Consider the following 26,895-nt stretch of genomic DNA (forward strand, 5'->3'; position numbering starts at 1 on the left):
GTCTGATAAACAGGAGTATTCAAACTTAAGCGCCACTCATCAATAAACAAAGGGAAAAGATGATTGAAAATGAATCCCTGGTGGTACCCAAACATCCTGGGCAAGTGAAACAAAAGAAACAAGTTGAACATTTCAAAATATGGACTACTTCACTGTAGCAGCCGTGGAGAGGCATTTCTCAGAGGCCGCAAGGGGTATGGAGACAGAGGGCTGGGGCTGTTCTCTGCCTGGGGCTGCCTGCAGACTGAACCTGTCATCCCCATCCCCATCCCAGAGCAATGATTACATGAAGAAAAACAAACTTTTTTTAGTTAAGGACCTGGGCAATGCTGAGTAAATCTCCAATTATTCTTTAAAAATAAAATTCTGCAACAACTGGAAAAGAAGCTCCCTGCATCCAACAGGTGCATGCTACCTGCTAGTAACAATTTTTGAATATCAAACTAGTGAAATTCCTGTATGTATCCAGGAGAGGGGATGCATGATGCACAACTTTCCTTATGAGAATATACATTGTACTGCTCTTTAAAATTAAGAGAAATAATTAATGAACTTGCATTGTTGGTGGTGAGTTGTGGGATTTTGTTGTTGTTGCTCTAGACCTGTGAGACCTTTACATTTTTTAAAAACAAGGCCAGTGCTCAGCATGGCATTTTGACAGGGTAGCATTATCAGCAGCGGGACATGTGTTGGGAAAAAGTTCACTATGTAGTGATGAAGATATTTTAAGAATCGTTGGTTTTGAAAAAAAGTAGTATTTTCCTGGTGCTTGTTGCATCTCACAGGTGTGATTAAGAGTGACAGCCACTTCACTTACCCACAGGAACAGACAAATTAGGAGTCACAGTGGAATGAGCTTTCTTGAGCAACTCCACAAACTTCTTCCATCTGCATAAGCAAACATTTTAAAATTAAATATAAATTATTTAAAAACAAATCCAGTCCCCCAAACAATTTGACTTCTTAGAGCTATGTAATGGAGGCCAAAGACTTCATTACAAATAAGCACTAAACATCTGAAAAGGTTTTTGAAATCAAGAAACAAATGGCATAATAAATATGCAGCAAGGCATACCATGATTGCAAGCAGGAATGTGAATTTCTGCAAGCAAGTGCAGCAAACCACATGACACACTATATACACATTTGGGAAAACATTTTTCAAAGGGCAGACATCATTTGCCCAGTGCATTTCGCAGCTTTGAGATTTTTAAAAATAATATCTATCTACAACTAAAGCGAAGGATGGACACAAACTTTGCTTTGTGGGCCACATGCTTAGCCTGGATAGCTGAAATCAACTGAGCTATGTGGATTTCCACCAGTTTAGCTAACCTGCAGTGGCTTTTTAGTGGTGCTAGAAAACCTTTATGTAGAATTGGTCCCTGTAATTTTCAGAAATTAAACTGATTCCCTCACTTCTCCAGGAATGAATGAATTACTAAATAATTAAACAAGAGACAGAAAAATCTGCATACAAATACCAGAAGTTCTTCCTTCTTCCAGTGCCCATTTTTCTTTTTGACAAATTACAGGGAAGACACAACTTGTTCCGCTTTGTTCGACAGGGCTAATCTCATGTGACTGCAATCACTCATGGTGTTTTATTGATTTTAAGCACATTTAATCAGAAAGTGGTCAGAGCTGGATTCTTCCTGCTAATTATTTGAGAAACAGCCTTTTGAGTGGCTTCACAATTGGACTGCAGATTAGAGTGGACCATATATACTAAAACAATGATTCATGCATTCAGCTTTCTAGATTTATTTGTTTATATTGGATTTTTTAATCCCTAAAGAGACTTAATTCAGTCTCTGGCCAAGTATTTAAAGCCCTTAACAAAATGGCTTTAATTTAACAGACAAGGCCTTAGCCAAAGCTGGTATGTGCATGGAAGAGTTTATCCTTTGCAAATGTAATTCCTCATTGCTGGTCAGCCAAGCAAAAGTGCCCTTCATCACACTGTGCGTGGATGGATGGCATGCACAGCTGGGAAAATGAGTCCTGAGAAGTCTCTGTGTTGCTGAGAGTCAAGAGATTCCTGCTAAATCAAGACCTGAGAAGCCACACAAAGACTTTGCTACAGTTAGGTTAAGGTCTTTGCTGCAGGCTAAGAGCAAACTAGCCTTGTATGGGCTTCATTGTAATGTGCTCCAAAGTTCTGCTGATGTGAAAGGGGCTGTGGACTGGTTTTTTAACTTCCAGCTGTGCTGAGGAACTCTGTCTTGTAGCTGTGACCACAGTCAGCCCCGGTTTGATCTTATAACTGGCAGGGATCTTCACTAATAGGGGACCTCAAGTTGCCAGAGAGGAGATACGGAAAAATCAATCAGTGATCTCCTACTTCAGGGTCTCTCTAGGAGCGATGATTGGGCCAATCTGTGAATTGCAAGTCTCCATAATACATCTAAAAATAGGAGGATGGGAGAGACCCATGCACAGAGCAGCTGCTTTGAAACCTGTGCATGAGGCTGCCCCGTACAACCAAATAGCTATTGTAGAAGGAAATATCAGGTCTGGATTAAGAGATGTAAGAATTTAACTCGTTAACCAATAAGCATCAGCTTATTGGCTCCTGTTAACAGTTAAAATCCCAAGGGTTCCCAGCGTTGCTGGAAGCCCAGAGAGTTGGCAGCCTGTTAGACTGGTGCTGCCAGGAGCCTTCAGCACTGGTAGTTTGAGAGACTGGCACCACCAGACCGCACGAGACCGGTGGCGCTGGGAGCCCGCAAGGTCAGTAGCCTCCGAGGCTGGTGCTGCCTGGCACCTGCAGGGCCAGCAATTTGGGAAGCCAGTGCCAACGGGAACCTCTGAGGCTGGCAGCCTGTGAAGCTGGCGATACTGGGAGCTCGTAATGACAGCAGCCCAGACTGGCAGCACTTGGACCCTGTGGGGCCAGCAGCTCGCAAGGGTGGCAGCCTGCAAGGCCAGTGTCACTGGAACTGTGGAACCAGCAGCCTGCAATGCTGGTGGTGCTGGTAACCCATGAGGCCAGCAGCCCATGTGGCCAGATGTCCACAGGGCCATCACCGCTGGGAGTGTTTAACCGTGTAACCAATGGAATTTTAATTGGTTACACAGTTACTACTTTTTAACATCCCTCACCAGGATGGTATTAAAAACTTACTTTATTTTGCCTTGTTTGCACAAATCATGACTGTTGAGAAAAGCTTCCAGCAATGAAGGAGTTGGGGTTAGTCTGTGCTTCCAGCAAATGGTCTCAATCTGGAATACAAAATAAGATTTCCCATTGAAATTTGAGCTCTCTTTAACCACAGCAAAGCCATGGAAAGGAGCAGATTTTATTATGAATCCAGTGTGCATCACAGCCATCAGCTCCAATATAAAAGATACATGGCAATGTGCTTTGAAATGGACTATAAAACAGCATACACACATACGTAGTTGTGACCGGGACTGAGTCATTTCTTCTTGTGGGCATGACTCTGCAGTACATGCTAAACTCCATTTGCAAATACTGCACATAGAGTCAAGTGACTGTGCAAAGAGATTACCTGAAGATCTTATTAAGAATTAGGTCTGGTTGAAGTTTTTCCTTCAAAACCATTCTTTTGGTAGGAAAGCATTCTATATCCTTGAAAATTTACACTGTGTCATTGTAAAGCTGAAAACTCCAAATTTTGGCAGATTTCTGCCAAACATGTTCAGTTTATGATTTTTTTTTACAAAAGTTGAAATTCTTTGCAGAAAAAAAAATCTGATTTTTCAACCCAGCTCCACTAATAATTCTTAAATGTAACTCCTACATCTATTTTTAACAGAACAGATGAACTCAAATTCTGTGTAAGATAGACCGTGTTAATATTGTTTAGTTTGGGGGTATTAAACACAGAATTCTGTGTTTCAAACTAAACAATATTAACAAAATCTATTTAATACATCCCTGCCTCCCTTTTTTAGGCCCATGACACATGGCCCACTGCTCACTACTGTCTCCTAGATGGTATGAAGCCTCAAGCATTCACTCTGCCGAGAAACTCATTTCAGATTCATCACTGGTTTTCCAAGGGGACAACCTGTAGACATGAGGCATGTCATTTATTATTGAAGATGATGTAAGTGTTTTCTAAAGCCTTTCTATTATTTTAATTCCCATGGGTGTGATCTAGGAATGTTCTAACTTTACAAAAGCTACCATGTGTACCAAATGCAGGAGTTAGTCTCTGCACCCCATGCACGTTCAAGTTTTTATCTTAAAGCCATAGGATCACTACTATTGGGACTCTACTAGCCTAAAGAAATATAAGTCCCCATCCCCACCCCAAATCCTCCAGTTTAACAAGTGCTCTCAATTCCCACTCACTTTGGTGGTTTTTTAAGGTCTTTGCACTTCTTAAAATCTGCACCTCTAGATTATCTACACTGCATGCTGTGGGGCTAAAAAACTGCAGTGCAGACATTCAGGCTTGGTTCCAAGATCCTGTAAGGCAGGAGAGTCCCAGAACCCAAGCCCCAGTACAGTCCACAATACTGTTTTATAGCCCTGCAGCCCGAGCTTGTGAGCACAAGGTGTCACAGACCAGCCACGGATATATTAACTGCAGTGTAGACATACCCTCTTAAGCCAGTCCTGTAGGATTCACAATCTTTTCCTGTTTTTAAGAATGAAAATACAGCTTTGAAATATGTTCTGCAATAGACTGGATTGAGAAAGAGATTCTGGATTGATATTGGATTCATAACTAGACTGAGAAAAATGGCCCATCTCTGGTTGTGTGTTACACAGCCATTAAATACGAGTAATCTACCTGTGATACATGAACCCTATTCTGGGGTCAATTTACCTCATTTAGAGAAAGGAGGCCAGAGAAGGACTTATCTTCTTTTTGAAAACTCAAACTCAATTTCTCTATGTCCAGTTCTCCTTTATATTCCTTCAATATTTGCTTCAAGATCTGTAATGGGTCTTCAGGAGCCTGGGAGCTGGAAAATTAAAATTTACAGATTAGCACAGAAATAATACATAATACCTTATCATTCACCTTGCCCCACAAAGGACCACAAAGCGCTCTATGAGCAAGGCAATATAGAACCTCTGAGATGTTCTGCAACAGCTGTTTAACTAATCTCAGCAACACTGCAAAACAGACTTGGGGAGGAAGCAAAACAATATAGCAAATACAGCTAAAATGACATAGTAAATTACCTAAATTGGGATTGTGGCCACATTATCAGGCTTAACTTCCTGATTCCAGTGAAAAACTCCTTAAGAATTTTTTAATGGTATTAAACACCTGGGATTTTTTGTTTCACCTAAAAGATGGTACCTCCAAATGCCTCCTACCTCTGTACTGAGGCCTGACTCAACACTGACTCAGAAAGAAGGAGAGCCATCTACTGAATCATCACTAATGCTCCCTTAGGTTTCGTTGAAGCTCTTCCATTCAGTAATCAGCCAGGCCCAACTCTGTATCAAAGCACTGGTGGGCTGGTGTGACTGCAGGCTGTACGTCTTAAATACCGGTCTCAGGTTTTTTCTGGTAAAGCACAGCTTAATATAAAATGACTTACTTGCATATGGCTCCTCAATTTGTGACATTGTTGGTATTGCATAATGCTGCTGTGTCACATCGTGACAGTAGAAGGGATGTGTGGCTGTGTCTCTCTGGCAGCAGGGTGGCCTAGTGGTTAGGTCCCAGATTTAGCTGGCAGAAAAGGGGTGCAGATCCGTGCTGCTGATGCCCCGGGCCTAGGAATTCCAGCCTACTATCTGCATACAGTCCTAAAGTTTGGGATATGGCCTCTAGAGTCCAAATTTCCCCTCTTCAGTGAGGGTTTTGAGTAGGTTCCCCCCTTTTGCTCCAGAAGGGGTGTTGGAGGCTTACTTGGTCCTGTGGCTAGCCAAGTGAATGGGCTTTGGCTCAGGTCCTGAAGACTGCAGAACTACAGTCCTGTCTCCTTGCTGGTCAGACCCAAACTGAGCCAGGCTCCTTCTTTTAGCCTCTCTCCAGGCCTGGCATTGGCTAGAGGTAAAGCAGGGCGGGGCTAGCTTGGCCAACAGGCTTTGTTTAACTCCAGTGATGCCAGGCCCTCCTCTCTTCACTCCCTCACAGGATGGCTCAGAGGACTGATAATATAGCAATAGAGTAGACCAGAGTAAACACAAGAGGGCTACTCAACTTTGGACGCTCCGGGGGCCACAGTGATACTCACAGCACATGCCGAGGGCTGCAACTTAACTGTGGTTGCATATACATATAAATGTATATGCAAATAGCTTATTTCACACTAACAGGCATGAACACAAAGATTAAGGCAAGACTACACAACATGCAGGCCCCGCTTATATCAGTTCTGCTGATATTAATAAAATACAATATTAACCTAATATCCACTCATGACACCACTTTTAATGAACAGTGGCAGTCTAGGAATTTAACTACTAAAATGCAGATCAACAGAAGACCATTATATTGACTACTTTTTTGTTTTGGCTCCTATCCGCGGGCCGCTTGTCAAGAGCGCGTAAACCGAAACCACACCACGGGCTGCAAACAAACGGGATGCGGGACCCATGTAGCCCACGGGTTGAGTAACCCTGGAGTAGAGCTTTGCCAATAACCGATTTGTTGATTATTGGGCAGTTTAAAAAAAAAAGTTAAAATATTATTTCAGGTCCACCCACAGCAAAAACTTTCTAACTGTTTCAGCAAAATGAAAAGTAAAAAAACATGTTTTGGATTGAATTAAACATTTAGTTTGTCCCAAACCACAATTCATTGTTTTGATTATAAGGGTTTTTTAAAATGTCTAAAAAATTAAACAAAATTTCAAACCAAAAAGCTATTTTAAATTTTAAAAAATATCAAAATAATTCATTTAAAAAAAGTGAAGACAAAAAGTGATTTTCATTTTTTATCATTTCAATTTTTTTCATTTGAAAAAATTGCTCATTGGACACACATTCTCAAATTGTTTTGATCAACCTGAATTAGCCTTTTTTTTTGGTCTGAAAAAGAGTTTTGTTATAAACATCTCCCAGCTCTACACAAGATTTCACCTCAAGGCCACAGGTTCTAAAATCTAGCCTTGGCTAATGGTGATTGAAATTTGTTGCCATCTCTTGGCACCATAGATTATAAGAAATAAGATAGTGGTCTCAAATCCAACGTTTAGTGTGCTGATACTCACTTCATATAAGGTCATCATCAACATCCTTATTGTCAATTTCAGCAGTGAGATCATTTGCTAAGGCAGTGGGTCTGCCTCATCCACGTGATGGAGGCGTATGTACTGTACCTATTCTATGTATAGAGTACTTGAGTCTCCAGTGAATTCAGAATAGCATCACACACATGCACACACACAATTAAAATGGTCTCTAATTGAAATTGTTCTTCTTGCCAAGGGTAAGTAAAGAGGAGTCTGTATAATCTCAAATGATGCTTCCAGCAGCATGTAGCATAGGTAATCAGTGACCCGAAACATGTAGTGGTTTGAATGAATGCAAGAGAAAAATCTGTGCTCTCTATTCTATGTAAAATGCTTTTTAAATTTCATAATTTAGGAATCAGTTTTGCTTTCAGACAACTCAGTGAAAAGAGCAGGCTGGAGACCATTCTGAAAATACAGCACCTGCAAAACTTGTTCCAAATGGAAACCAGAAAAAAACAACACAAGAGGCTTTCCCAGATACTATTTTCATTCGTTTAAATCCATTAAAAATAAAACCTTTTTCTTAGATCCTTGAAAGTTAGACTCTTTGCTTGAAGACCTAGATCACGTGTCTTGATATTCTGCATTTCAGCTGCTGTAGCTAGGCTTAGAAACTGAATCAGCTTTTCAGAATTTACCTTTAATAAAAAAGATAGGTATAAACACAAACAAAGGGCATGGGACAATGTCAGTCTGTTATAACCTCTTGTATATTTCACTGTCCCAGTAAATTTAAAGTGAAAGTAAAGTGCTTTGGGTGAAGGAATCACATTAAATTTTACTTACATTAAAGGTAGCTCACCAATTAAAAATATTGGAGTTGTGCCTTTTTATCTATGTATATATGATGTATGGTGAACCATTCATACCACTGAAGTCCATGGGAGTCATTTCATTAACTTCACTGGACTTTGGATCAGACCTGTATAGGTCAGTGGAGGGCAAGAGGGAGACAGGTCCATAGGATTAGTGGATGAGCTGCAGAACATTAATGGGACCAGAAAGATTGGAGCAAAAGGTTTTGTGTATGTCTCTGTGTGTAGGGAAGAACTAGAATGAAGAGCTGGGTGTGTCATTGGAGGATTGATTTATAGGGCTATACCAGAAATACTCACCATTACAGAAATGACTCCATGGGACAAGAACTCCCCTGTTCCTCATTCAGCCTACCCCGTCATGATTATGAGGGTTAGCCAGCACCCTGATGACTAAGGGGTTAACTCCACCTAGCCAGGTGGAGTGGCCAATAGGAATGTAGGTAGGAATTTCAAACTGGGACAAAGGAATTTGGATTTTTCCCTCCTTTGTCTCTCTGGGTATATCTACACTACAAAGTTAATTCGAACTAGTGGGAGGCTAGCCCTCCCCAGCTTTCCCTGGTGGCCACTCTGGGCCAAGCCAGGGAAACTCTTCTGCCCCCCTCCCGGCCCCGGAGTCCTTAAAGGGCCACAGTCTGGCTATGGTGCCCGTGCCAGGTGCAAGCCTGCCAGCACCCAGCCAGCAGACCCTGCACCTGGCATGACATGAGCCAGCCACCCGCTGCCACCCAGCCCTCTGCTTCTTCCCAGGACCAGGCTGACGGCTCCCAGGAGCTTACTCGGGGCTGCAAGAGGTGGGTGCCCGCCTGGTCTAGTGCGGAGATCGTGGACTTCATCCTGGTTTGGAGGGGAGGCCTCCAACGTCCATAATCTCCGCACTAGGCACAGGAAAGCAGCCGTCTAGGCAGGATAGCTGCCAGCCTGGCCACTAAAGGCCACATGCGAACCCAGGAGCAGGTTTGCATGAAAATCAAGGTGGTCCAGTGAGACCCCCAACCCTGAGCCCTGAGCTTAGAACATAAGAACATAAGAATGGCCGTACTGGGTCAGACCAAAGATCCATCCAGCCCAGTAGCCTGCCTGCCGACAGCGGCCAACACCAGCTACCCCGGAGGGGATGGACCGAAGACAATGACCAAGCCATTTGTCTCGTGCCATCCATCTCCAGCCTTCCACAAACAGAGGCCAGGGACACCATTCCTACCCCCTGGCTAATAGCACTCCATGGACCCAACCTCCATGATTTTATCTAACTTCTCTTTAATCTCTGTTATAGTTCTAGCCTTCACAGCCTCCTGCAGGAACGAGTTCCACAGATTGACTATTTGCTTTGTGAAGAAGAACTTTCTGTTATTAGTTTGAAGCCTGCTACCCATTCATTTCATTTGGTGTCCTCTAATCCTTATATTATGGGAACTAATGAAGAACTTTTCTTTATGCACCCTCTCCACACCACTCATGCTTTTATAGACCTCTATCATATCCCCCCTCAGTCTCCTCTTTTCTAAGCTGAAAAGTCCCAGTCTCTTTAGCCTCTCTTCATATGGGACGTGTTCCAAACCCCTAATCATTTTAGTTGCCCTTTTCGGAACCCTTTCCAAGGCCAAAACATCTTTTCTGGGGTGAGGAGATCACATCTGTACACAGTACTGAAGATATGGCGTACCATAGTTTGATACTTCCCCTCCTCCTTCTTCCCCTGGCTTCCCCCTTCCAGCTCCCTCCTCCCAGGTTTCCCCCTCCCCTCTCCCACCCTCTCTCTTCTCCTCTCCCACCTCCTTTTCCCAGTCTCCCCAGAGGCTAATCCCCCCTCCCTGCCCCCAGTTTTGTTAAATAAAGAGAGTTTCTATTTTTGAACACACGTGTCCTTTATTTTGTACATCAGGAAGAGGGGCTAGGGGGGTAAGTGGAAGGAGGTGAGGGAGGAATGGGGTACGAGCCCCCGATGGGGAGGACTGGGGTGGCTCTGCGGGCTCCTCGGGGTGGAAGCTCTCCTGCAGCCCCCCAATTAACCCCCCCAGATTGAAGTCTGCGGCAAGTGCAGCTGGGCTGATAGCCGAGTGCTGTGATGTGCTGAGTGTGGGCACTCAGGGCACTCCAAGTCAGGACTGCTTTGCTGTCCCTCATCGAGGTAGACAAGCAAGCGGGGAACCCTGAGAACTGTCTGTCCAGGGTGAGGGTCTGGTCTCTTTAAGCACAACCCTCGGCTAGCCTGAGAGAGCAGCTCCACGCTCTAAGTCCTAACCTGATGCCCTGGTGGCACTGGTTCCGGCCATCCTTAACCTCGGTTCAGGGTCCACTCAATGTGGACATGCTAGTTTGAATTAGCAAAACACTAATTAGAACTAGTTTTTAGGTCTAGATGCACTAGTTCGAATTAACTAATTCGAATTAAGTTAGTTCGAATTAGTGCTGTAGTGTAGACATACCCTCTGAGAGTTCCTCTGCAGCTACAGAGAGGGGCAGACAGAAATGCCTCTCTCCTCAAGAAACAATGCTTCACTTTCTGTAAGTAGGGTAAAGTGTAGATAAATCCATTAGGTTTTTCTTGTTTTATGGTTTGGGTATGGAATCTGCTGTCTGTCCACACTTAAACAATGTTTTGGATTTTCTTTGTAACTAAGTTCTAGGCCCATGGAGTTTCTCCATGAGTATATTATTTGTTAATCTTCCATCTAGTTATTATGCTTGCAACAGGAATATTGTTGTATTAACAGAAGTTCTTTCTCTTTTCTTTTTATTATCCTTGGATTGGTTAATTGTGTGCCCTGATTTCCTTATTAATATTTGGGTGGTGGCAGTGGAAGTTTTATTCCCAAAATCTAGGATTTTAAGATTTTTGGGGAAGTTTTATACCAAAGCCTGGTAAATAAGGTTTTTGGGTACACTTGCTGGCCCCCACTTCTGCATTTATCATGCCAAAGTGGGGAAGGAGCCATGATAACCCCTAAGAAGACACAATACTCATTGCACCATACACTGGATGAGCATTCACACAGCCTGTCTTCCTGCCAATTGTTATGTAGGAAGTGCTATTATTAAAACTGCAGAGCAAATCCTGTTGGAGCAAATGTGAAAGGGGGCAAAATAGGTTGTAAATGCTACCACTGGTGTGACAGAGTGGGCTATGCTGATGTGATCATAGATGTTGGAACTATGATGCTGCTGCACCTCTCGAATTAAAGTAGTAATAATCAGCGTTCCCGGTAAGCTGTGCACTTGTGTGGCCACTAAAGAGAGACTCCAGTGCTACCCAGATGATTAGCAGAACACCCACAGCTAGGTTTTGGTTTCTATTAGTGGTGCACATTCACATGTGTCTTGGTGCACATAAAACATTATTCTGCACATGGATGGAAAAAATCCATACATGGGGACCATTGGTAATAACAACCCAAATACATGGTTTCTACCTTCAGTACCCAAATTATAAAAATTATGCCAGTACCACTGGAAGTGGCATAATAATACTTAGCAAATAGGGTGCAAGGCAGAGGAATCTCAGGCTCATTCCCTGAAAAAATACAGGGCTATGTCTACACTGGCCCCTTCTTCGGAAGGGGCATGCTAATTTTGAAAGTGGGAATAGGGAAATCCGCAGGGGATTTAAATATCCTCCGCGGGATTTAAATAAACATGTCCGCCGCTTTTTTCCCGGTTTGGGGAAAAGTCGGAAAAAAGCGTCTAGACTGGCCCGATCCTCCAGAATAAAGCCCTATTCCGGAGGATCTCTTATTCCTACTTCAAAGAGATCCTCCGGAATAGGGCTTTATTCTGGAGGATCGGGCCAGTCTAGACGCTTTTTTCCGGCTTTTCCCCAAGCTGGAAAAAAAGCGTCGGACATGTTTATTTAAATCCCGCGGGGGATATTTAAATCCCCCGTGGATTTCCCTATTCCCACTTTCAAAATTAGCATGCCCCTTCCGAAGAAGGGGCCAGTGTAGACCTAGCCCAGGTGTTTACTACCTGAACTGAAGAAGAATCTCAATTAGCCGATTGTTGGAGCTAATGGGTGCAATTTACAAAAGACCAGGGTTGGTCTAACTTGGCTCCCTTTCCACTCAAGGGTAAAACTTCCGAATTAGGATGATGCTGAATGATTCCAAAAATCCCATTTGATTATGTCTGCCAATCACTATGGGCAGGGGCACATAAGCAAAATGGCTAGCCTAGTCCAAGTTCCTTTCCACTGTCAGTTACTGTCATAAAAAATGGTAGCCACACCAGAGCATGTTAGAAGACAGTGAATGCCTAAAATGTGGAGATCATTCCAACCACATTTGCTTTAATGCTGACTAATCCCCAAGTAGAAAATAAAGCCTAACATATAAGCACTTCTTAGCTAAGAAAGTTGCTACCTATTAACCTCGCTGTAGTTTTTTTAACTTATCCAACTTATGCAAGTCAAGTAAATAGAACAAAGACTAATTGATTTTTTCCACAGTTAAGACATTCTGATGAACATACCCATTTAGAGTCACTTGACTTAGAAAACCTCTGAAAGAGGAGCTTGACAGTTGGTAATTGTAGAGGGACTTCATGCTTCAGAAGGAGGGCGCTCAGCTGTGACTGAGAAAGAAATGCTGAGAAGGGGTCCACAGTCTTGAGCTCTCTCTGCAGCTCTTCTAACTCGGCTAACCTGAAAGGACCCTGCCTGAGTTCCTTTCTGACAAGAGTCAGGAGAGAATCTTCCTCCTCAGGTGACTCGGTTGGCCCTTGGCATATAGTCTGCTGGAAATCATTTAGAAAAGAAACATCTGGTTATATAGCATACAGTGACTCCACTGAAGAATGGTAGAGCAGAGGGTTGAATGGAGATTTCTTTACAACATCATTACAATGGCTGCGCTGAGTAAAACAGCCAGGTCAGTCCTCAGCACTCTGGCTGCATGCTACAAAAGCTGCGCCACAGGGATAAAGCTGCCCTACATAGGCAGCTGAGGCTTCCATTTGCCACAGAGGAATCCTTGGGTTGCACAAAGCAAGCAAAGTTGCAGTTTCTCTTTTCAGCATAAGGAGGCATGGTAGAGTAAGACGTGGGTGGATGAGCGCCTGTGGTGGTTTGCCAGATCCTCAGCTGTTGCGGATGTAATTTAGAGTAGCCCTGAAGCTGCTCTCAGTTACACCACAGGCAGTTTTGGCTGGCTCAGAATCAGAGAGATAAAAAGGTGACTGAGAACCACCCTTCCCCTGGCTCCGTTCCTTCTCTTTCCCCTCACCTGGTGAACTTGGTCTAGTTGAGGACTAAGCCCATCATTAGAAAGCCAACAGTGAACCAAACAGTCACTGAAAATATTTAACAGATGACCCGTTATGGCAATATTTAACTACATTTACCTGGTGATGTCCTAGATGTTGTCCTAAAGACCAAGTTCTAAGCGATGGCTTTTGGCGGGCATGAATGTAGGACAAGGACTGATCTCCCGACGGGACAGACACACAGTGAATATTTGGTGGCTTTAAACCCTCGAAGAATAAACACAGAATTAGTTATAAGGCAATCAAAGAAAAATAAGTGGCCTTGTTTTAAACGAAACACACACAGAGTACAAATATTGACATACAAAATATATGGTTCATTCCTTTTTAGAAAGCAAATGTTTAAACTCCAATAATGATATACCCTGAAGACATATTTAACTGGAACAGCTATTAAATTAGACCTCATTTTATTAGTATAATTAGCTCCTCCAGCTGTAAAACTGTCCCCTTTCGCTCAAGATGAAGGAAACTCTCCATCCGCTGCTGGTATGATAGCTCATAAATGTACTGTTCTAATTCTACCTTGTAGAAGGCACGGTGCTCACACACTAGCCAGTTTGTTACAATAATAGAATGCATTCAACTTCCTAAACCTGCCACTAAAAAGTCTCATAGTTTAGTATTTCACACTTATTAGAAATGCCTTCCTGCATTAGGGTATGTCTACACTACCCTCCTAATTCGAACTAGGAGGGTAATGTAGGCATACCGCACTTGCAAATGAAGCCCGGGATTTGAATTTCCCGGGCTTCATTTGCATAAACCGGGCGCCGCCATTTTTAAATCCCGGCTAGTTCGAACCCCGTGCCGCGCGGCTACACACGGCACTGAGTAGCTAGTTCCGATTAGGCTTCCTAATCCGAACTAGCTGTACTCCTCATGGAATGGGGATTAGGAATGGGGATTAGGAAGCCTAATCGGAACTAGCTACTCCGTGCCGCGTGTAGCCGCGCGGCACGGGGTTCGAACTAGCCGGGATTTAAAAATGGCGGCGCCCGGTTTATGCAAATGAAGCCCGGGAAATTCAAATCCCGGGCTTCATTTGCAAGTGCGGTATGCCTACATTACCCCGCTAGTTCGAACTAGCGGGGTAGTGTAGACATACCCTTAGAGATTAAAGTTGACATTGCACATTATTTCCAGCTAGAAATTAATTAAAGCCCAACATTTCTAAAAGCAAGCTGGAATAAATTAATCAGTTCCATAGGCATGAGCAGCACATTTCATTAGGGTGTGCACCCAAAGAATTTTTTAAAAATGTATTGTTTGACTCCCATTAGCCACGCCTCTGGGGCAATATGGACATATGACCAGAAATAAAAGGTGTCATGTGACCACCCCCCCAAAAGACTTTTCCCACCATCCTCTTACCAATAGGGATTAGTTTGGCCCTCACCAACAACCCCCGCCCATGCAACTATCCTGCAATTCATTTAATCCAATGTGTGTGACATTAACTTGGGGGGTGGAGAGGCTGGGGGAAGTGTCTCCTCTAAGTGTTTCCTCCCATGAACACAATAAATTTTGTGTTGTGCACCAGTACTGAGTTTGTGGCTTGTTTGGATGTGCCACTGTGGCACCCAAGTTATTAATAAGTATGGGCATGTCTACACTACAAAGTTAATTCGAACTAACGGACGTTAGTTCGAATTAACTTTGATAGGCGCTACACTAGCGCTCCGCTAGTTCAAACTTAATTCGAACTAGGTAAACCTAGCGGAGCGCTTAGTTCGAACTAGGTAAACCTCATTGTACGAGGACTAAGCCTAGGGACAGCGGCCAACCCTAGGGACCCTGGAGGGGATGGACCGAAGACAGTGACCAAGCCATTTGTCTCGAGCCATCCCTCTCCAGCCTTCCACAAACTTTGGGCAGGGACACCACTCCTACCCCCTGGCTAATACCACTCCATGGACCGAACCTCCATCACTTTATCTCACTTCTCTTTAAACTCTGTTCTAGTTCTAGCCTTCACAGCCTCCTGCAGCAATGAGTTCCACAGGTTGACTCTTTGCTTTGGGAAGAACAACTTTCTGTTACTAGTTTGAAGCCTGCTACCCATTCCTTTCCTTTGGTGTCCTCTAGTCCTTCTATTATGGGAACTAATGAAGAACTTTTCTTGATGCACCCTCTCCACCCCAGTCATGCTTTTATAGACCTCTAGCCTATCCCCCTTCAGTCTCCTCTTTTCTAAACTGAAAAGTCCCAGTCTCTTTAGCCTCTCTTCTTATGGGACCTGTTCCAAACCTCTGATCATTTTAGTTGCCCTCCCCTCTCCCATCCTCTCTCTTCCCCTCTCCCACCTCCTTTTCCCAGTCTCCCCGGGTTTTGTTCAATAAAGAGAGATTCTATTTTTGACCACACGTTTTCTTTATTTTTTACATCAGGAAGGGGGGCTAGAGAAGGGTAACTGGAAGGAGGTGAGGGAGGAATGGGGTACGAGCCCCCGATGGGGAGGACTGGGCTGGCTCTGCGGGCTTCTGGGGGTGGAAGCTCTCCTGCAGCCCCCCAATTGCCCCCTCTCCCCAGATGGCAGCCTGCGGCAAGTGCAGCCGGGCTGATGGCCGAGTGCTGTGATGTGCCCAGTGTGGGCACTCGGGGCACTCCAAGACAGGACTGCTTTGCAAGCGGGGCACCCCTGAGAACTGTCTGTCCGGGGTGGGGGTCGGGTCCCTTTAAGCACAGCCCTTGGCTAGCCTGAGACAGCAGCTCCACGCTCTAAGTCCTCATCTGATGCCCTGCCGGCACTGCTTCCAGCCATCCTTAACCCCGGTTCAGGGTCCACTTAATGTGGACATGCTAGTTCGAATTAGCAAAATGCTAATTCAAACTAGTTTTTTAGTCTGGATCCGTTAGTTCAAATTAGCTTAGTTCGAATTAACTAATTCGAACTAAGTTAGTTCGAATTAGCGCTGTAGTGTAGACATACCCTATCTACCCTTTCCCTCTGCTACCATATCTCCTCCCCTTGCTCCATCAGCTCCCCTGGTGCCTGCTGCCCCCGGCCCCAACCCCTCACCCACCTCTGCTGTCTGGACTCCTGCCCTTCTCACTGCTCTCAGCCTTCCTGAGACCTGCCCCCCTCCACCAGCCCTTCTCTCCCCCCTTGTAACCACTCCTCCAGTAGCCCCACTCTGATCATGTGAGCTACCCCTCCTCATCCCCTTTCCTAACACCTCCATCTACACACCTGCCCTGCCTCTCTCCACTGGTGCTGGTCCCTCCCCTGCAGGTGTCTTCCCTTCTGCTTCACCCCCAGAATCTCCTGGCACCTGCACCTTCCCTTATCCCTGCACCCTCCTGGTGCCTCCCCCTTCCCTCACTGCCCCTACCCCCTTTGCCCTTTTTTTCCCTGATGCTCATCCCCTCACCACCGTCTGCCCCCATTCCCATGTGCCCTTACACATGCCTTGCTCCATCCCTGCCTTCCTCATGCCCACCCCTTCTTTCAAGCCTTCTCCCAGCACTTCCCCTTCTCCCATATAGCCCCCCAAAGCCCTTCCCCTCTCCTCTCCTAGCACCATCCTGTCCCCCCTCTCACTGACACTTCCCCTCCTGCCCTTTTCCTCATTGTCTCCACTTGGCCCCCTGGCATTTGTCTCTCTCCTCCACTCTGTCCCTTGGTGCCTTCTCGTTTCTTCTCCTGACCTGCCCCCCTCCCCTCAGCATAAGCTTCTTCCTCTCTGACCCTTTCCCCCTATTCTTCCCTCCTCCTCCAGCCAGCTGGTCTGTAACAGAGTTCTAGGGTCGCCCTGACTGTCACCCTTCTGGTGCTCCCCCTACTCTGTCTCTTACAGGGTGTGTCTAGACTACAGGGTTTTGTCGACAAAAGTGGACTTTTGTTGACAAAACTATACCTGCATCCACACTACTGCTGAGTTCTGTCGACATAACGTCGACAGAACTCAGCAGTTTTGTCGACGCTGGTAAACCTCATTTTACGAGGCATAACGCCTTCTGTCGACAGAGTTTCTGTCGACAGAAGGTGTTATTGCATGTAAACTGTCCTTTGCGTCTACACTACCATGTCGACAAAGCAGCTTGCTTTGTCGACAGAACTCAATGTAGTCTAGACGCTCTTTGTCGACAGAAGTTTTGTCGACAGTATCTGTCGACAAAACTTCTGTCGACAGAAGCCTGTAGTCTAGACATATCCTCAGGTTTCTCAGCCCCCTTTTGGGCCACAAACCCCACCCCACAGTCTCTGGATCCCAAAGTTCTGGCAGTTTCCCCATCACTTGGTGCCTGTACCAGGTCCAACTCATAGGGTTGTCAGGTGTCCGGTTTTCTACTGGACAGTCTAGTTTTTGGGCCCTCTGTCTGGTAAAAAAAATCCAGAAAATACCGGACACATGCAACGTCTGGTATTTCCTGGTTTTCCGGCTGGGCACCAGACTGAAGCCTGGTGGTGGCGGGGGAAATGACTGGAAGGTGGGGCAAAATCGGCACTGGGAGCCTCTAGTGGGGGGGGGGGCTGGCCAGGAGGAAGGGGGAGCAGGAAGCAGAGCTGGCGGGGGGTCAGGGGCCGCAGGGCTGGCCGGGAGGAAGGAGGTGCAGGAAGCAGAACTGGGGTGCGGGGTAGAGGAACATGGGATTGGCAGGAAGAAAGAGGGGGGTCTAGGAGGAAGGGAGGATGGGAAGCAGCTCTGGGGGGCGGGGGCCAGCTGTGCTTCCCCCCTCCCTGGACCAGTCGCGCTGCCCCCGACCCTACCCTACCCTCCCCAGGCCAGCCTCATTGCCCCGACCCAGCTTCGCTGCCCCCGACCCCCGGGCCGGGCCAGGCCGGGCCAGCTGCATTACCCCAGACCCCGGCCCCCCCCTGCCCGGACCCCAGCCGCGCTGCCCCAACCCAACACACACACCTCAGCTGTGCTGCTCCTGAGCCGAGCCAACCCCCGGCATAGCTGTGCTGCTCCCATCTCCTGCCCAGGGGCGGGCATACCCCCCACCTTCCCGCCTAGGGTTTAAACTTACCTCGCTTGTTGGGGAGGCGGGGTGACGATTCTGCTCCCTGCCACCGGTTTCCGCGAGGTCCTAAGACCCGCCGGTTTTAGCCACGCATGCGTGGCAAACCCTGCGCAGCGTCCATTCCCCAGCACACCAGGGCGGCCCTTTGAAACATTAGGGTGTGCCCTGGCACACCCGGCACATCCCATGCGCACGCCTATGATCAGTTCATTTCACAAATATCTGAACTGGTAACAAGTCTTTCCTTTATTCCTCTGCTGAAGTGTAACCCTATCCTGATGTGGAAAGAAACAAAGGCCAGGTGCTGCCTTTTGCAATAGGTTTAAAACAAACAAATGATTAGCTACTTTCAGCACTGATCATCCCCAAATATTACTCTTCCTTCTAACTACCACACATATGGCCATCCTCCATTAGCACTGCATTCCTACTCTCCTAAAATACATTAGGTCCCAAACAAGGGCATAATGTCCCAAATATCAGTCTTCTACAACAAGGGCTAAAGTGGTTTATTTATGAAACTCCGAGGGATGGCGGGCAAGCTGTACAAAGACTGCAGAGTTGTACATGGAACAATGTAGAGCATTGTTAGGTATTTGGCAAACAACACAGCAAATCAAAGGAGAGCAAAAGAGTAGGGAGAATGGGAAATTTAGTAAAGGAATCCAGTGAGTGATTTCTTTTGAGCAAGAAGGCAGCACTCAAAAAAGGACCAGTTCCCCTCAGGATAATGTGACTATGAACCATGCCCTGTTTGGGGCATAGTCTACATTTTTATAGCCATACCTCATTAAGAACAACCTCTAGAATGACTCAGTTTGAGTTGGAGGTGCATAGCATCCCAAGCTGTGCACCTACAAAAGGAGGTACCCAAAATTACTAAACACTTCTAAATATTTAGGGTCCAGCTACAACGGGGCAGAAAATGGATTTTTTGGCTCACTGGCTAGCCTCAATTTTAAAAAAAATCATTTCTGGTCAAACAAAATATGTTTGATGCCCCAAAAATGTTTCAAATCAACAATAAATTTAAAAAATAAAATTGAAGAAAACTTCAAAAAAAGAAAAGAAAAGAATTTAGAACTGAAAAACAGAAGCAGCTTGATTTTTTGAGGGGCAGAGATAGGGTTTCCAACACAAAAAATATGGCAAAACCAACATTGGCAAAAACATTAGTTTCACTAAATCTTTTTTTTTTTTTTTTTTTTTTTTGTCTGAAAAACGTTTTGGACACAAAATTTTGCCCAACTCTTGTTCAAACTTCAATGAACCAATGTATCTATCAGTGGAACAGGTACAACTCTGCTTATTTATTTAATGGAACATAGTGCAGCTTAATAAACAACAATACCTTTTTTAAGTCCTCCTGTTACAAAGGACCTGAGTGTAAAATTCTTATTCGACTTAGCTTCTACGCAACTATTTGACTAAGTGCTCACAAACATAAGGATTGCATTACTAGGTTCTTAGTGCACATAATATTTATATTATTGCAAAGAGATCTGGTTATTTCAATATTAAATATTACCCATGGATCTTCCCTGAAACTGATTGTACCATTCAAAATGCTGCAGCTACAGACAGTATAGCAACTCACTTTGCCATCCAAAAATCTGCTATTGCTTGTTTGCGCTTGTTTAGGCTCGTGTTCATCTTGTTTGTCTGTGTTCCGTCTTTCATAAGCTCGGTCATAATTGATTTGTTGATAAAGAGGGTTATTGAGACCTGGAGAATTTCCATGTGTCTGTCTTGTATTACAAGCGGGCAATTTCTGGAGTGCAGACTGAGTTTCCACTTTCATGCCCTCCTTTGCCTTGCTGAGAAAAACAGGAGCAGAGATATAGCCTTATGCAAATATATATTCCATTTGCATTTAGATTAGACATTCATGTACAATATTCCATTCTTAGAAAGTTTGCTGCTTGGATTGAAGCCCACAGATATTATCAGTGGAATCTAAATTCATATCTTTTAAGGCCAGATGAGACCACTAGATCATCTAGGCTGTCCTCCTGTGTAGTAGGCTTGAGAATTTCATCAAGTTACTCCTGTATCACTTGTAGAGGAGAAGACATTAGAAAACTTCAATTGTTGTGGCTTTAGGATTCAACATTAGGCGTGATGAACCAAATGAGCATTTACAACAGCATGGGACAAGTACATCTCCAGTTCTAGTGAATAGTCTCTGAAACATTGACCTAACAGGAGTGGTATTATTCTGTTCTAGGAAAGTTTTTTATTTCACACAGAAGGCACCTAGAGCAATGTTCCTTCTAATTTCTTCCATCCGTGTGTAGAATAAACTCTGTTATGTGAACCAAGGCAGGTGCAGATGTGTACCACCAGTAGAAACACATGCTGCCGGTTGTGAGCACTCTGGGTGCTCTGCTAATCATCTGGCTGGCATTATAATCTCTCCTGGGTGGCTGCCCAAGCGCTCAGCTCCCAGGGATCACTGACCGAAAGGTTACCTAAATACACTCGGTGATGGGTATTCTAGAATATAAAAGGGATCTTTGGTTAAGGGTCCACTGAGTTTATAATTTACAGTTTCCCTCACTTTTTCACAGATGTTAGACTGGAATGTCAACACCTGGATGGATACTATTAGTAATTATCGAGCTAGGTTTCCTGTGTAAGTCAGGTAATTTCTTATGATACCCTACTGTAACGTCTTAGAAGATGCAACTCCTCTTCACTATTGACTGGGTGAGATCAACAAATGTATTTTAACTAAAGCTGAATTGGCAGTCAGACCACTGAAATTCTGCATTTTCTTTGTGAAGACCAGACCTTACAGCAAAGGAAGAAAGGCAACACTCATGGAAAATTCTTACCATTGACAATCTATTATTAATACCCTTCTTTTTTACATACCATAAACAAATTAACTAAACACCACCATCAAATTACTACATGTGATATACTATAACCTAGATGAGAAGAACCAGTAGAAAGTCATTAATTTTTATAAATGTCAAGGTGCTCACATTTTCCAATCTAGTTCACAAAGAGAAATCTAGGATTTGGTATTTAAAAAGAGTCCGTGAAACAAGGAGTAACGGTAGTTCGGACTAGGAAGCCTAGTCCGAACTACCTAGTCCGTGCCGCGTGTAGCCGCGCGGCACGGAGTCCGCACTAGCGGACATTTAAAAATGGCGGCGCCCGGCTTTATGCAAATGAAGCCCGGGAAATTCAAATCCCGGGCTTTATTTGCAACTCCAGTTGCCTACATTACCACCCTAGTTCGAACTAGGGTGGTAGTGTAGACATACCCTTAGTGCTTCTGAAAATGTTGCCCTGGGTTGCCACATCTCTTGGGCATTTTTGCGACTCCTACAGGCCAGGTTTTCAGAGCACATTAGGTTGCTAAATTAAGTGGCTAGCTCCTTAACAATACCCCAGCTTTTGGCAGCTCCTGGTGGTTTCAGTGGAAGCTGATGGATGCTGAATTCTTCTGAAAACCTCATTTTTAATGGAGCTCTTTCGATAATCTGAAGCACAGTTTGGCATGCAAGGCACCTGATTTTTAAATACCCAGAATACCCAATAGCTCCTTGGAATGTAATGACATCTGCATAAGGCTGCTTACTTAGGCTCATAAACTCACGTGTAAGTACCTAACGTATCACACCCCCTGTTAAAAATCTTGGCCCTAAGTACTTATAAGTTAGAATTTGGGGTCTTGATTTTATTTTTATTGTGGTCTTAAACCTACCCAGAATTTCAAAGTCCCTCATTGATGGTTCCTGAAAAAACAAATCATTATATTGATACACGGTAGAGGTCTTCAAGCCCCGTACTTACATTATTGGTTTTTCTACTGTGTACCGGACGTACTTGCTCCCAATTATTTTAACAATGGTCTCAGTGTGGGCTGCAGCCCCAGAAGGTACATTCCTGACTGAAGACATGCTTGGCATGGAGTACAACTAGCAGTCTATCTATTGTCCATTCCCACTCTCCTGTAACATAAAACAAAATTCAGAAGGGTTGTTGTGTAAGTATGTATCAGCTGGGAGAGGCATACTCCTTTGGCCCCAGAAGGAAGCTGACACAGCACGCAACAACATCATAGGACCTAACCACATCAGCCACACCATTAGGAGCACATCCACCTGCACCTCTACTAACATGCTATAGGCCATCATGTTGTCAGCAATGCCACTTTCCATAAGTAATGGTCACATTGGACAATCTCTGCACCAAAGGTTAAATGGACACAAACCAGACATCAAGAAAGGTAACATACAAAAACCAGCAGGAAAATACTTTAACCTCTCTGGACACTCAGTTACTGATTTAAAAGTAACCATCCCTGTATAAAAAAAACTCCTTCAAAACCAGACTAAAAAAAGAGAAAAAGCAGAGCTAGGATTCATTTGTAAATTTAACATGATCAAATTAGGACTGAGTAAGGACTTTGGTTCTCTCACTACAAAGGCAATTTCCCCTCTCTTTTGGTATTCACACCTCCCCTTCAATTACTGGGAGCAAGTGACATCAACCCTGAGGCTGTGTCCAGACTCAGGGTTTTTTTCGGGAAAAGTAGCCTTTTCCCGAAAAAACTTCCCGAGTCCAGACTCAAGCCGCGTTCTTTCGAAATAATTTCGAAAGAATGCGGCTTTTCTTTCGATGGCGGTAAACCTCGTTTCACGAGGAAGAACGCCTTCTTTCGAAAGTTCCTCTTTCGAAAGAAGGCGTTCTTCAATGTAAATAGGGCTTCCTCGAAAGAGAGCATCCAGACTCGCTGGGTGCTCTCTTTTGAAAAAGCGGATTGCTCTTTCGAACGATCCACCTGCAGTCTAGACGCGATCTTTCGAAAGAGGCTCTTTCGAAAGATGCTTTCGAAAGAGCCTCTTTCGAAAGAAGCCTGCAGTCTAGACATAGCCTAATTGAATGGGCCTCCTTAAAATTGGTCCTACACTCGATAAGTGACACCCTTCTTTTGATATGCTAGTACACATACACATATCCTACCTTGGTGATTTCCACTCCAGGGCTATGTCTACACTCATGGCTTCTTGCGCGAGTAATATGCAAATGAGGCTAAGTGTGGAATATCGCAGAGCCTCATTTGCATACCTAATGAGCCACCATTTTTTTCAGAAGAGGCTCTTGCGCAAGAAGGAGCATCTACACTGCCCCTTCTTGCGCAAGAAAAACCCTCTTGCGCAATGCCATTACACCTATGGCTGCTTCTAGACTGGCAAGATTTTCCGCAAAAGCACGTGCTTTTGCAGAAAAACTTGCCAGCTGTCTACACTGGCCGCTTGAATTTCCGCAAGAACACTGACTTCCTACTGTCTGAAATCAGTGCTTCTTGCGGAAATGCTATGCTGCTCCCATTAGGGCAAAAGCCCTCTTGCACAAATGCTTTTGCGCAAGAGGGCCAGTGTAGACAACACGGTATTGTTTTGCGCAAAAAAGCCCCGATGGCGAAAATGGCTATCGGGGCTTTCTTGCACAAAACCGCGTCTAGATTGGCACAGATGCTTTTCTGCAAAAAGTGCTTTTGTTGAAAAGCGTCCGTGCCAATCTAGACGATCTTTTCCGCAAATGCTTTTAACGGAAAACTTTTCCATTAAAAGCATTTGCGGAAAATCATGCCAGTCTAGACTTAGCCCTATTACTTTTCAGGAAGAACGGCATTACTCAAGAGGGTTTTTCCTGTGCAAGAAGGGGCAGTGTAGGCGCTCCTTCTTGCGCAAGAGCCTCTTCTGAAAAAAATGGTGTCTCCTTAGGTATGCAAATGCGGCTTGGTGATATTCCTCGTTTAGTCTCATTTGCATAGCCTCATTTGCATATTACTCACACAAGAAGCCACCAGTGTAGACATAGCCCAGGTGTTTGACCAAGTGTTTTTCCCCAGGAAGGCTTATGCCCACATAAATGTGTTCGTCTTTAAGCTGCCAAACAAAATAAACAAAATGTCACCCCAAACTATATGACTGGCAAGAGGGCTGGGGTAGAATCTCATTCCTGCCTTGATTGCCAAGTCGCACACCTCCCCCCCTCCCATCTCTGGACTAGGGAAACCAACCAGACCCACCCAGGCTCGGATAAAGGCGCCTGTGGGCAGCCCTGGGAGGAAGGCGGGGAGCAAGGCGGGGAGCAAGGCAGGGGGCCCCTGGGCTAGGGAGAGGAAGGAGCGGGTTGCCCTGCAGCGCAGGGTCTCGGGGGACATTCGGGGCAGCCGGGATCCAAGCAGATGCTTGCGACCGGGCGCGGGGAGGTGGCTCGGCCCCAGGGAAACACCTCAGCCGCTGCGAGGCTTCGCCCGCACAAGCCCCCGCCCGGAGCGTCCAGCCCCTACCTGCCCGCCTCCCCTAGAGCCTGCAGAGCCGGGGCGCAGGCCAGGGGAGCCCCGCTGCCGCCGCAAGCGCAGGCTGGTGCGACGAGCCCGCTGGCAGGAGGCGGAGGCTGTTGCTAGGGACGCGGGGCGCGGCTGGGCTGGGGCTCCTCGGTAGCAAGCCGCGCCCTGCCGGGCCAGCGCCGGCTGTGGACTCACGGCAGGGGGCTGCAGCCGGGCAGGGCTCGCCTGGCTTGGGGCACGTGCCCCGGTGGGGTGGGCGCCCTACAGAACAAAACCCCCGCACAGGGCCCCCAGAAATGAGCTTCTTCCCCCGTTTGAACCGGGGCTGCAGTCCCTAAATTCAAATGGACATGGGGGGGGAGGCACAAGAAGGCAGGCTCGGGCCCTCGCCCTTAGTCCCTGCCCCGGAGCAGCGTCATTCCGGGTGGCCAGAGTTCACGGCGCCCCCTCGCTGTTAGCACGTTTTGCTAAAAGGAAACGAGGCGAGCAGCAGTCCAGAGTGAATTAAAAAGCAGCCGGTTTGGAGCCTCCCCGTTCTTGTTGCACTTGAACAGGCATGAAAAAGAAACCCAGCTCCAATGGAGAGGCGGCAAAAGTCAAAACCCGACACATTTCTCTGCAGGAAACCTGTTCTGCCCGAAAGTTTAATTACAGATCGACTTGCAAAGGGGGATATTTCACACGGAGGTAACCTCTGCGCTGAGTGTGAACCAACAGGCATGTTAAAACCCCAGTGCAAAGAGCGCAGCACGTTCCAGTTTTGGACAAGCATATACATGTCAAATGCACAGAGCGCCAAAGTAGTGTACGTGTGCAATGGTTTCCTGAAAAGTGCATTGTTTTCTTACACCGCTATAAAAGTAAAAGCAAGTTGATTTCCCAAAGATAAACAGCTAATACCGTTGACATAGTAATAAGCTGATAGACAAAACAGTTGAGTGGTGTTGGGACTTGGGGTGTTAGGGATGCAGCAACTGGCTTGAAGCAATAACAAACAACAAATGCATGGTTTCCCATCAGCAGCACCTTACTATAAAAATGTCCCAACACTCCTGTAACAGCTCATTGTTAAAAGCCAGTTCTTTGTTTTACTACCAGAAATTTCAATACAGCTCAAAATTATCAAAGTAGTAAAACAAAACAATGTTGTGAACACTTACATTTACTAATAAGTCATCAGGTAGGATTTCCCCATTGGTCTAATTAGATTCATATGGTTTATTTTTCACACTACATATACCTGGAAATGGGCCACAACTGGAACCATTTATGCAGTGCATCAACTTCTAGACTTGGTAGTTCTGATAAAATAGGACAAGTTTTGATTTTGCAAAATAAAACAGTAAGTGATGAGGTTTTTGAAAACTATATCCATTCCCAGTTTTGCACATTTCTAATGTAGTACATGATGACATGAGCAACCAATTAATCACCTGAAGAAAGGTTCAGTCACATAGTTCAGTCCTTTTCTGAACAGCAAATCCAGTGTTTTACAGAGAAGACAGATTCATGAGTGTCTCTGTCCTTCAGGGACTGATTCAGTGGTTCTCAATCTGGTACCCAATCAGCACACAGCTGTAGGCCATGTGACAGTCTCAGGGTCACACAGGTGGGCTGCATATGTAGTCCACAATGGTAAATAGGTTGAAAACCACAGGTGGTTGAATCAGGAAAATGTTACTCTTATTACACTTCCTGTCTGCTACGCCATAGAAAAGCTATGATAACATTGTAGAAAAGACATGGGGAGGGGGGTGGAGAGCATGGAGAAGGAAAGAAAAATCATATAGGCAGCTTTTACTATAAAAATGAGGCAAAGTTCCTGCTAGGAAAAAAACAAATGGGTCATAGTCCACCAAATGGGTCTGGATCATCTGAGCCAGACCTGCTGGAAAAAATTCCAGATCTGTTTTATGGTGTAAATATTATACATATATTAAGAGTTCCCCAGAATGCTTACAAAACAGCTTGGTAACATGCTTTTCCTTTTACACAAAGGCAGCCATTTTTACAGTCAAGGTCCAATCAATGCAATATTAATTGATAATCGCTTTGCCTCTCATGTCTAGTACACATTACATTTTAATGGGCAGCAAGCATACAATAAAGTGTTTGTAACCGTGAAATTGGAAACTTCGATTCTAGTTCTGGCCACTTGATGGCACTACAATAGAAATTTCAACCAAAAAAGAAAATCAGATTAAAATTCGAAGAAGGCATAGGCAATGTGAAATATTGTAATGTAGCATTTGATACATTTTCTGGTCTGAACTTGATAAATATAATAGTTACATGAAAATGTATAATTTAAATGAATTTATTTTCTGGATTCATGGTATGTATATGTGGTAATAC

At 45.0% G+C, this 26,895-nt stretch overlaps 1 protein-coding gene across 4 annotated transcripts in view; it reads right to left on the bottom strand.

The window, feature by feature from the left end:
- The window catches only part of C9H1orf87 (chromosome 9 C1orf87 homolog), a 38,906-nt gene extending 12,801 nt beyond the window's left edge, over positions 1–26,105 (bottom strand). Inside the window, exons 1-9 of one of the 4 annotated variants that reach the window (XM_006132335.5) lie at positions 25,974–26,105; positions 22,032–22,189; positions 19,822–20,041; positions 13,332–13,460; positions 12,462–12,725; positions 7,693–7,814; positions 4,806–4,944; positions 3,128–3,225; positions 818–888 (exon numbers count right to left, since the gene is read on the bottom strand). In XM_006132335.5, the coding sequence (XP_006132397.3) occupies positions 818–888; positions 3,128–3,225; positions 4,806–4,944; positions 7,693–7,814; positions 12,462–12,725; positions 13,332–13,460; positions 19,822–20,041; positions 22,032–22,147 (1,159 nt within the window). In that variant the 5' untranslated portion in view covers positions 22,148–22,189; positions 25,974–26,105. Of the gene's footprint in view, positions 1–817; positions 889–3,127; positions 3,226–4,805; positions 4,945–7,692; positions 7,815–12,461; positions 12,726–13,331; positions 13,461–19,821; positions 20,042–22,031; positions 22,190–24,540; positions 25,316–25,973 lie in introns of those variants that run through there. The other 3 variants (XM_006132336.5, XM_014578207.4, XM_006132337.5) reach the window with 3 other exon arrangements.
- Positions 26,106–26,895: the final 790 nt, after the last annotated feature.

This window comes from Pelodiscus sinensis, chromosome 9 (assembly GCF_052426305.1).
Source record: "Pelodiscus sinensis isolate ZL-2025 chromosome 9, ASM5242630v1, whole genome shotgun sequence".
In the NCBI taxonomy this organism is placed as follows: domain Eukaryota; kingdom Metazoa; phylum Chordata; order Testudines; family Trionychidae; genus Pelodiscus; species Pelodiscus sinensis.